Source organism: Lissotriton helveticus, chromosome 5_1 (assembly GCF_964261635.1).
Source record: "Lissotriton helveticus chromosome 5_1, aLisHel1.1, whole genome shotgun sequence".
Classification (NCBI taxonomy): Eukaryota; Metazoa; Chordata; class Amphibia; order Caudata; family Salamandridae; genus Lissotriton; species Lissotriton helveticus.
The window spans coordinates 1,212,694,122-1,212,706,121 of record NC_136065.1 but is presented as its reverse complement, the minus strand read 5'-3'; the positions used below and the strand labels follow the sequence as shown (position 1 = coordinate 1,212,706,121).

Sequence of the window (12,000 nt, the reverse complement as noted above, 5' to 3'; positions counted from 1 at the left end):
AAATAGGAGTTACGCATAGACCACTGCATTAGTATCATTGGGGTTTTCCCCCTAAAACTGATATGAAGCAGCAAGTGATCATTTTACAGTTTTCACCAAAATGTTTTTGCTGTGACAGATGATAGGCCTGTGGCAAATGCCTAATGATTTAGCAAACACAAGAATATTGGAAGAAATGCAGTGTTGCTTTATGGTGTTCAGTTAGTTCTGCATTTCTGGATACCTTAGTCAATACTTACATCTATCCTGATTTTTGTTTTAAAGCCACCCTCTAATTGCAAAAAACTGTGTCATGGCAATGAACCTTTTATATCGAACAAGAGCCAGCAATAAAATAAAGAGACTATCCAACATAACTATATCTTTGAAGTTCTTATATCTAACTCGGTCATGTAGTACTGGGCACAACTATGCAGTGCAGAAAATACTGTTTCTCTGTCACCTCGTCTAAATGCTCTCCAGGCAGAAAACAGCAATCGGTGATTTACTAATCGCCGTATCATTAACCAGGACTCCTCTGATTTGAAGCCATATAGCTACTCTTCACATTGTATGTCAACTAAGCTAGTAGATAGTTGCCAATCCCCCACCTTGAGCACACCCATAACTCAATGTTCCAGAATGCAAACAGTGGAGCACCAGAAGGTCCTTGGCAAGATAAGAAAGTAGCATGCTCCACCTTCTCTGGCCCATCTCCAGGAGCTACGAAATGCTTTTCCATCTTGCATCCTTCAGTCGGAGTATAGCTGTTAGAACTGGTACCCTTGGCGTGGTTTCCCCTGTCTTTTTTGCCTCGATCGCATGCATTTCTCAACTGTGTGCTGAACTTAGTTTTTGTTGGGGTAGGTACTCTGGGCACCTTACCACTACTAATCAGTGCTAAAGTGCAAGTGCGCCATGTGTAAATTATGATCGTTACTCATTAGCCATGATTGGTTTATTTGGTTTATTTGATTCACTGTCAAGTCGCTCGTAACGTGCACTGTGTGCGCCCAGGGCCTAGATATCAAATGCTACTGGTGGGTCTGTAGCACTGGCTATGCCTTTCACATGAGTAGCCCTGTAAGTGTGTTTCAGGCCTGCCATTGCTGTGTCTTAGAGTGCAGTTTTAAACTGCTATGGCGACCTGGCAATTGCACCCACTTGCCATGCCTATACACCCCTTTACATGTAAGGAACCCCTAAGGTAGGCCCAAGTTAGCCCCATGGGCAGGGTGCAGTGTATTTTAAAGGTAGGACATGTGCAGGTGTGTTTTACATGTCCTGATAGTGAAATACTACCAATTTAGTTTTTCACTATTGCAATGCCTGTCTCTATCCTATAGGTTATCATTTGAGCTGCCTTTTAACATTTTACAAGTGTAACTTTCAATTGGGAAGAGAGAAATAATCGGAGTTTGGGCACCCTGAGCTCAGAATTAAAAAAAAAAAATCTTTTAGTAAAGTTGTTTTTTAAATAGTTTGTTTGAAAATGCCACTTTTAGAAAGGGGCGGGGTTGTTCTTGCTTTAACATACTGTGTCTCCGTCTTCCTGTGGAATCCACGTCTTGTATACACTGACTGGGCGGTTTGTGCCTTCACTCTAGACAGTCACACAAAGGGAGCTGAGGTGTGTCCTGCACATCCTGATGAGCCATCACCAGACTGGTGGGTCTTCCTGAGCTAGAGTTATGAGGGGAGTTGCTACTGACACCTGAATAGGGCTGTGCCTCGCAATGCTGTCTCCACCCCCTAGGAGTGTTTCTGGAGCCAAGGCCCAGCAAGGCAGGAACTTGTAAACAACAAAGACTTCTCTTTGAAGTATGCCTACTTCAAAGGCAAAAAGGGGTTTAAGTATTGGACCTAAAACCCTAGATTTTTAGAACACTTCTGGATCAAGAGGAACGTCTGCCAAGGAGAACAACTGTGAGGAGTACAGCCCCTTTGATGTGTTTTGATTTGCTGGGTTGCCCTGCTGATGCTGCTTCTGCTTTGGATAGAAAAGGACTGGACTTCGCTGTGTATGCTGCTAATTGGGAAGTTTCTCTAAGGACTTGTGTGCTTGCCTTCTCTTAAGAACTCTCAGGGCCATCCAAGACTTCACATGCAGCATCCCTGATCTCCACTGCTGGAAGTTCCGACCTGCCTTGTTCCAGTTCTGGGCCCTTAGAGGTTGTTTTGCTGCTTCTACTGCTGAAAATCCACGCATTGCCCTTCCAGCGCCTGTTTTTTGGGCGCAGCTCCGCCTTGCTGGGCAGTTTCTACACACCACTGCTTTGCAGTCGAAGAAATCGCCGCAACGCCTGCCAGTGGCCGAGGAAACCGCATCAAGCAAAGTTCAGTGCACTGAGTTTCTGGAGTCATAGACCACTGCACTGACTCCGGAAGAATTGACGCTTCACCTGTCTGCGGAAATCAACTCAGTGCCTGGATTTTCTCATGCATCGCACCTGTGCGTCAAGTCTTCATCAACGAAGCCCTGCAGTAAGGAACCGAGGACGCGTAGCTGGATTTCAATGTATCTCCTCCCCTCGCAGTAAGAAACTGACTCATCGCCTCCTCTCACAGTAAGGAGCTGATGTATCACCTCTCCTGCGTAGCAGTAATGAACCGACATATCACCTCCCCTGGGAGCAAGGAAACCGACGCATCACCTTCCCCGAGAGTAAGGAACCAATGCATTGCTGTGTTTTCCAGCTCCTCACCTCCCCTGCTCATGTTTTCATCTTTGGTTTTTGACTCATCCAGGTACTTTGCATCAAAAAGTGACACATCATAGTTTTCTATGAACTGTACTGATTTAACCCTTTTTAAAAGTGATATCTTGACTTATGTATGTTAGATTTCTGTCGTTTTGGTCTTGTTTTGCTTCGATAAAGATTGGTTATTTTTCTAAACTGGTGTGGTGGTGTCTTCGCTGTTACTATGTGTTATGCACAAATACTTTACAGATTGCCTCTGTGATAAACCTGACCGCTCGTGCTAAGGGGGTAAGCAGGGGTTATCTCGCATGTTATTTCCTTATCCTGACTAGAAGGAAGGGTCCCTACCTGGACAAGGGTGCAAGCCACTGCCAACTAGAGACCCCATTTCTAACAGCTTTCACCCACCTTGTCAGGATCACTGTTAAACTGCAAGCAGTATATGTGACGCAATCCTACTGTGCTCTTAACACAACTGACCCTGTGGCTTCTCTGATTATCAGAAGGTTGCCTCCCAAAAGGAAGCAATACAGAGACAGTAACAAAGAATGTAGATGGGAGTGTCCTCTCTGCAGACCCTCCGTACATTCACCTCCCCTCGAGCAATCAATAGCATGGTGGCTTGTCCGAGTGTAGTTCTTCCTGTGATATTTTATTTTATGTCTTCTTTACACCTGTGTGGTGGTGAAATTGTTGGCTCTAACCAATATTTCCTCCAATTGTTCCATTTCCAAAGGAATCCCTAATCCCCTCTCTGCCTGATATTTTAGCTTAAAACATGTCTTTCGTTTTATAAGCATAGTGAGGGTGCGTTTCCTTCCAGTTGGGATATTTGATAATTTTTAGTTTGGTTAATTAGAGAGGCTCCTAGTAGCTCTGTCCTTCATTAATGGTTGCAGTTTCATGTGGGGTAGTTGTGTGTTTCAATGTCTTTCTTTCTCATACAATTTGAAGTCCAAGTTTGCTTTCCCTTCATGAGAGGTCATGTAGAACCTTGTAACCAAACTCCCTCCTCGTAACAAAGGCTTGGGGTTAAGGTGGTCTTACCTTGTTATGGGTAGATGAAGGAAGTGGGAGAAAAGTTCTGGTTACACCATTTGTAGTGTTGGTTTCACTCTCTCAGGGTTGCTCTTGTAACAGGATAGATATACAATGTCCCTCTGACACTATGCCAGCATCTGCACCTCCCAAAGTAGGCCCTTGTTCTGTGTGGTATGTCATACTGCACACCTTGATGGTTCCCAGGCAGGTTCATTCATACGAGTAGCAAAGCAAGAGCTATTTAATGATATTTGGCTAGCTCAGGCATGGTCATCCCTCCCCCACACCCCCACTCCCCCACAGACTGATTCAGAGACACAGAGTAGTCTCTTTTCTCTAGCCAGAGAAATCTGTTCTGATACTCTTGAATCTGGACAAGAAATCCTCTATGGAATCCCAGGGGCAATTTCATGAATCACATACCTAACCTTTGTGAGGATACACACTTTAGGCGCCTTTATTTGGGTCACCGATAACAGTTGAGGGCGCTTCCTTCTCATTAGCTCAACCTGCAGCATGTATTAAATAAGTTTCATGTTGGCTTCCCTTATATCCATTAGTGTGGGCGTCAGTACAATTTTCAGGTAAGTAAGTGAGTCCCTAGTCCAGTGCAATGGAGTAGACTTGGACAGAGTCGAGTATATCCGAATCCAGTGTACTTCTAACTGTCATGGATTTGGTTATGCTGACTTTAATTCCTAAGGTTCCCTGGTAACATAGTTCTATAATCACAACACAAGTTGAGAAGTGTGGCTCAGGGGTTAGAGGCAGCAGACCCGGAAGCTGAGATCGGTCCTGGACCAGGGTTCAATTCTCCGCCTTGGCGGGGTCTTGGGCTAAAAATTCCACGGACTCGATAATTCTCGCCCCGGTGCCTCCTCGACTCACGGGTTCACACTCTGCGACTCTGGGCAATAGCTTGCTTAATCTCCACAACGGCCCCTCGCGGCGGGATGCCTGACTTTCACCTTGTGGATACCCTTCTATCTCACAGGGGAATACCAGGAAGGGTTCCCTAAGCAAGCGCCGGGAAACCCACTGCGGGTAGCTGTGCGCTATATAAGCTCAACTACAAAGAGGGTGGTCTAAATGGAGCGAATGAACAAACCAAACACGTACTGCTCCCTAAACACACACAAACACAAGGAGGTGCATGTGGTTATTTAGTAAAATGTATACCTGTACTCACAAAAAAATTATTTTATTAAGGACGAGAACCGTAACACACCCTTTGGTGGCATGCTTCATCATTAGGTCCCTCCTCACACCAGTACCAATGGTAGCTGGTGTGGGCTATAAATTTGTATAATAAAGAGGAGCTCCCGAGTTGTTTTCAGATAATGTGGGTCCTTGTGAAGATGATGGTATTGGTGAGGAGCTATGTTATGTTATGTTATTTTTACTTATACCGCGCACAGCTGCCTCAGCGAAGGGGCGTCCTGGCGCTTTGACAAGGCAAACACAACACCAAAGAGAATCAAGAAGGCCATAGGACCCATCATGAAAGCTAAACAAATAAAATGGTCTTGATGGCCCGTCTAAACTGAAGAAGGTCATCAATAGCCCGGATATGCGGGGGAAGGGAATTCCACCAATTTGCCGCTAGCACTCGAAATGAGCGGCCACCAGCTCTGCTTAGTCTGAAACGCGGAACCACTGCCAAATTCTGACCCAATGATCTGAGGGTTCGCGGAGGAAATTACGGTATCAGCAGATTCTCCATAATTTGGGGAGACGTACCCTTGAGGATTTTAAATGCAAGGCAGAGAACCTTGAATGTGATCCTCTGGTGTACGGGAAGCCAATGGAGAGAATGCAAAGATTTGGAAACCGAGCATCGCCTTGGCAGACCTATCACCACTCTGGCTGCAGCGTTTTGAGCTCGCTGCAGCCTGGTGAGTTCTGACTGATTAATCCCAGCCAGCAGCGAGCTGGCATAATCCAGCTGAGACAGCACTGATGCTTGAACCACCAGTTGCCTGGTGGATGCATCAAAAAATTTAAGGATAGGCCTACGTTCTCTAATAATGCCATAGCAAGAAGCCGCCACCTTCTTGGTATGACAGATGAAGCCGAGGGTCGGGTCGAGCCAAACCCCTAGATTTTTTATCTCCGATGCTGGAGAGGGGGTCACACCTAGTTCAGAAGGCCACCACTTGTCACCCCACAGTGCCGCCTGCTTGCCGACTAACATAATCTCAGTCTTCTTGGTGTTTAACTGGAGACAGTTGGAATTCAGGTAGCCACTGCCCGTAAACAGTCACAAAATCTGGGAGCCTCCATGTCTGAGTCCCCACTCAACGTGACCGCCAGCTGCGTGTCATCTGCATATGAAACCATCGTCAGGCCCCATTGCTTGACGACCGCAGCCAGTGGCCTCACGTAAAGATTAAATAGAGTTGGACTCGACGATGAGCCCTGTGGGACCCCCAGATCTATCAGCAAGAAAAGATGGAAACCAGCATAGGGCGGAGCCCGTGACACCCACTTCCTCAAGTCGCTGAAGCAGGATCCCGTGCGAGACCGTGTCGAACGCGGCACTAAGATCTAATAACAGTAGTGCCGCCGTCCGACCCGCATCAAGCACAGAACGCAGATGTTCGACCATGGAAAGTAGTGCCGTCTCCGTACTATGGCCCGCACGGAACCCATTCTGAGTAGGGTCAAGAATGTTAGCCCTAGTTAGATGGTCTGCAAGAATGGCGTTCACATGGGCCTCAGCGACTTTCGTAGCCCAAGGAAGTAAGGAGATAGGGCGGTAGTTCTCAGGTTTAAGGGGGTCTTCTTCAAAATAGGTGTGACTACAGCCTGCTTCCATCTGATGGGAACTACCCCAGAAGAAAGTGACATATTGATCAAAGAAAGCACCGGAGTGCGACATAGCGCCGACATATTCTTAAGCTGGGCCGGTTTCAACGGATCTGCCGGAGATCCTGACTTGATTTTGAGGCTAAGAGAGTCGAAGGCCTCCATAGATAGGGGGGGCAGGATAGTAAGACACTCACTGCCTCCCAAAATGCAGCTGACCCGCTCTGGAATTAAAGAGCCCGTCGAAAGTACGATAGATGGCTTGTACTTTCTCGCGGAAAAAGGAGGCCAGACCCTCACAATGGGAGTCCGAACATATTTCCACCGCCGCTGTCCTCTTAGCCATCAGATCCTTTAGCACCTTAAAAATGAGTTTCGAAGGGTTCGAACTGTTCTGAAACTCATGGGCATAAAAGGCTGCTCGTGTTCTACACACCGCCCTATGGTAGATTTTAGTTTTAGCAAGGTAGCAAGCCTTCAATTCAGGATCGAACGATTTCCTCCATAATCTCTCAGCCTGTCTACAGGCTCTTTTGAGGGACGCTAAGGAGCTATCATACCATGGGCTAGGCTCTTTCAGACGACACTTGGACCATACCAAGGGGATCAAGGAGTCAAGGGCACGGGAGATCCACTCACAAAAGGAGTCATATCCGTGGTCAACATCAGTGAAAGGGCCTGGTGGTGCCTCCTCCAGCAGTTGGTAAAAGTCCTCCAGTCTTAGTTTATTCCAGTGTTGTCTAAGAACTAATCTGTCGTGAGGTATAAAAGGAGGTTCAGACATGGGGCATATCATTTTCACCAACATATGGTCTGTCCAGACCATCTGGGTGGGACAAAGAGCCCTGACTCCCTCTAAGTTCGTAAAAAAAGGGTCAAGTGTGTGACCATCTCTGAGTGGGAGAGGTGATCAACTGGGAGAGCTGCAAGGCCTCTAGATCAGCCAAGAAGCTTCTAATAGAGGGCGAGGACGGGCAATCAAGATGAAGATTAAGGTCTCCGATAACATTGAAGTTAGCACATCCTAGTGCCTCTGTGCTAATAAGATCCGGGAGAGCAGCCCTGAAAGCAGAATCGCAGCCCGGTGGGCGGTAAATTAGCAGGCCAGAGAGGGTAAAGTGATGGCTGAACGATATTTTAAAAAGAGCACTTTCACATCCTGGGAGTTTAACGACCTTCCACTCACACGGATAGCAAATCTTAATGGCCATGGCAATCCCCCCCCCCCCCCCCAGTAACACGATTAAGGGTGAAGATAGAATAATCTGGAGGGAAGGCCAAATTAAGTATAGAAGAATCTGAATCCTGCAACCAGGTTTCGGTCAGGAAAAGCACGTCAGGAGAGTCCTCTTTAAGAAGCTCATATATCTCCTGATAGTGCTTTACCAGTGATCTAACATTTAGACTCCAGATATTCAGATCACGCAGTCCTGCCTTTCTTTTATGTGGAGAAGGAAACTCCAACGATTGAATAAGGGAAGGTGAATAAGGGTGTCTAATGTCCAACCGCCACAACTACAACGATAATGGCCACATAACGGGTCCACAGGCGGGAGATCACAATATATAATCCGATCCCGGATGCCAGCAGAGCATCCCTTTGATACCTAATAATAGGCAGAGTCATGGTGTCCTGTCCTAGAGTCCAGCCGCGACCCGCGCTTCCTTAGTGCTGACGGGCGCAGATGGGCAGGACTCTGGCACGACTCAGGCACAGCGAAGGCACGCCCGCTGCGCGGTAAAGGGAGCTTTAAATAGGCGTCCCTCTGGTCATCCGTTGCGCTAGACCGCTCGCAAATGGCGCCCACTGAAAGTCCACACCACTCTAAGATGGCGCCGAAAGTTCCCCACCCCAGGAACCGGACCCGCCGAACAGCGGTGGAAGCAGATTAGAGTGCGAGTAAGGGGGAGAAAATGATTCCCGATTAAAAGCAGGGGAAAAACAACTAAATAAAACTCAAATAGAAAATAGGTAAGTTAAAAATAGCAGCGCGCCAGTTAGAGCGCAAAGCGCAGTGCGGCGTGCAGATAACATAACAACACTTTTTCCCCAACCTGTGCTCTGCTCCCTAAACCTAGAAGATGCAGTGGTATTCTCCTGTTTGCCTTCTGTCTACCAACCCCCAGTAGAAACCTATCTGGGCTGGTCCTGAACACACAGCTATATCCTGACAGCCAGAGTTGACATAATTTGCAATGAAGTTCTGTGTTTTTGTGTTCACTTGAATGATCATTTTGCGATGTCACCTCCCCCCCCAAATGTGGACAGTGTCCCATAGATCTCTTTCATCCTGATTAGGAGTGAAAATCTATGCTAATGCCACTGGGTAGGCCCTGAGCGCCACACATCATGCCTCCTCAACTCTCCTGTTAACTTGTACTAAAAATCCCAAGTTATGGGCGAGAAGAATGGCCACCCCAGCTATCTTCCTAAAAGCACACAAATAGAACTACACTGGAAAGCGCCTAATACTTTGGTGTGTCTGTTGTGGCTCTAGGAAGTGTGATTAATGAATACAGAGTACATCTGTGCCCCAGAGTATATATCTCCCGTAATATGTCAGTGCTCTTGGTAGGGGCATTGGACCTCAGTCATTGTATGAGATTGTACTAATTTTCACTGTGTACCTCTACTGTCATGGGGTCCCCCGCCTTCTGCATCCTCTCACTCTATCATGTAGGGTCTAAAACAATAACTAGTTGGTGTTGTTAATCTCCCCTCTTCCTTCAAGCCTTTGAAGCATTACCCTCCCTAAATCCCCTCCTGCCAGACAATTCCCAGAAACGTAAAACACAACCACTGCATTCTCAAACCTCCCTTCTATATTTCTATACTGCAGGTAAACTAAGTTAACAAACGAGGGTCTGAATGCCCGAAGGCTGAGTAAAGAAGTATTCACTAGCTAGTGTTGAAGGTGCTCTCTTCACTGTTCCCAGGTGAGTAAGCAGGTCATCGCACTACCAGCCCTGGCAATTGGATCTAGCTTAATATTTAGCTGTGCGACTCAAAGTCGCTTTTCTGCTTTTGAGTACCTAATGTTTACTCTTTGTGTACTGCAGCTTTCCGTAGATGTTCGAGTCGTCTCCATTGGCTTGCCTGAATCTCCTCTTCACTTGGCAGCCTGGTGTGACGTCCACGTCACACTGTCTGCCATTCTGGGTGCGTGGGTGGAAGGTCCCTCTTATGGCCTGATCGGGACTGTCCTGCAGCCTCCACATCAAGGCCCAGGGTATCGCGCCTTGGTGAAGGACTTCGTGGACCTCCTCTGTATTGCAGTGTTTGCCTGTTTACAAAGGATGTTGTTATATTAACCGCATGCGCGCTAAGCGTTTTTCCGCTGTGCGCGGCTCTTTTAAAAAACCCGCGGTTCATGACGAGCTCAGCTCGTCATGAGCGTACGAGAGGCGTAACTCATGACGAGCTGAGCTCGTCATGAGCGTCAAAGGGGTTAAAGTCGCATCTTTTGTGTTGTGGAAGAAGGAAAAATGATTTGAACATCTCTTCGGATGTAGGAGGATGAGTGGTCACTTTGCATAATCTATTCTTCCTCTTAGATTTGCTGGAGGCAAGCTAAAATGACAAGCAGCAGACTGGGGTGGAAGGGTGTCTCTATCAGCTGCACCAGCAGACCTGAGATGGTCATTTGGTCTGGTCAGACCATCTCAATTTCTGTCTTCTGTTGCAATCGCTGCTCAGAGCTAGAAGACTGGGCCATGTTGTTCCCCCTGCGTCCTGCCACCGAGGTCAGAGTCCTGGGTGGCAGCATGTATCTGTTGTTAGAGTGGGTGGGTTACATGGCTAAGCCTGTGCAATTGAGGGGCCACCCCTTCACTGATCCTCACCTGTCAGTTGGGGCAAAGTGGGTCGCTGCCTCTAACATCTCCCCAGTGCATCTTGCCAGCTGCCATCTTGACTCTTCCCCGTATGTTTCGGAGTGCGGCATAGGCTGATCGGTGTGTTGTCAATTGTGTGAGCTGCCCATCAGTTGTCCTAGGTGGTGTCAGGCATCAATTGCCCCTCGAAATCCAGACCAGTGACCACAGAATCGGGCTGGGTGAGTGCTGGATTCCTACTTTAATCTGTGTAATGAACAGCATTTTACTTTGTTCAAAGTGGCTGGTTTTTATAGGAAGTGTGGTAGGGTCTCAAATAATGATCACTGTATTTCATTTGAAAATATTGATCTTTCTAACAGAAAACTGGTTATTCTGGACAATGTTTCCTTGTAACTGTTCATTTTAAACGGTTTATACACAGCCTTGTTTATGAAAGCAAATTAACTATTGTGAAAAAAAACCAAACCAATTTTTTTTTGCCTTTTGCAGGTATGTAGGTAACCTCTCCAGAGATGTGACAGAAGTGCTTATTCTCCAGTTATTCAGTCAAATTGGGCCATGTAAAAGCTGCAAAATGATAACGGAGGTAAGGCCTGTATGGTATATTGACACTGTAGCTCCTTTTAAAATTCACACACTGTTCGTCATTTCAAATGGTGGTGATGAAGCCCTTGAGGGTCTTACGGCAATAAATGTTTTCAGGCAAAAAATAGCATAAAAGAGGGAGTTTGCACTTACACGCAAACTAATCATCTGAATCAGGTAAACGGATTCTGTTAATTTGTACTGTTTCTGTTCCTTAGAAAGTTGAAGTATGTGACCTTTGAATATGGCAATTGGAATTATAGCGCATAGGCTGTGAGCAGTTACTTGTAAACAGAATTTTGTAGTAACATTATAGAAGATTCATGGCAAGTTTGCGTTTTAACATTCTAATTGGGAATGTCCTAAATTTGCTGTTTTCACAGCTTAGTTCTTTAGTTCACTCTGTGTGTCACGCTTCCCCTGAATATGTAAAGTTTAACCTTGGTATAGGTGGCAGAGAGCTTATCATCTTGGGTTATTATGCTCAGTTTCTTAGACCATTTAGGGTTATTTGGCTAAACACTTCATTATTGTTCTTTGTTAATCACAATCTCATTAGTTCACACAATGGTAAAGTTTATACAGTGAAAATAAAGAGTATTTGTTTCCATTTGGAGTGTTGTTTCTGTTCCTTTTACTTTTCTTTGGTACTTTTTCCTTCAGAGAGCGAGCAGCAAGAAAGCCAAAATGTTTCACCCTGTCTTGGCACGTATGTCTGGGGCTTTTTCAAGGCTGGAATAAATATAGTAAAAAAACATGAAAAGCTTTTTATAAAAACAACAACAAACCATTACAGTAGGGTGTTGCTATTAGAATGGAGTGCCACATGTGGTGTTTCACACCATGCACCAGAAGAAATCCACTGCAGTGTAATGCATTTGTGAGCACACATGTGAAGACCAACGTAAATTGTCTGACTCTGAAAACATAAAAGGCATATCAGTTGATATATCCTAGGCAGTGGTTGAGAATCATTGTCAATTTCACACCATGCATGAATAAGTTTAGAGAGTGGTTTATGGGAAGCTTGTGTCTCCATAAACTATCA

The 12,000-nt window shown here is 46.1% G+C and overlaps 1 protein-coding gene across 2 annotated transcripts in view; it reads left to right on the top strand.

Moving 5' to 3' along the window:
- The window catches only part of TIAL1 (TIA1 cytotoxic granule associated RNA binding protein like 1), a 666,746-nt gene that overhangs the window by 115,654 nt on the left and 539,092 nt on the right, over window positions 1-12,000 (top strand). For both annotated transcript variants that reach the window (XM_078643920.1, XM_078643921.1), the window contains exon 2: window positions 10,857-10,953. In XM_078643920.1, coding sequence (XP_078500046.1) covers window positions 10,857-10,953 — 97 coding nt within the window. The remainder of the gene's footprint in view (window positions 1-10,856; window positions 10,954-12,000) is intronic.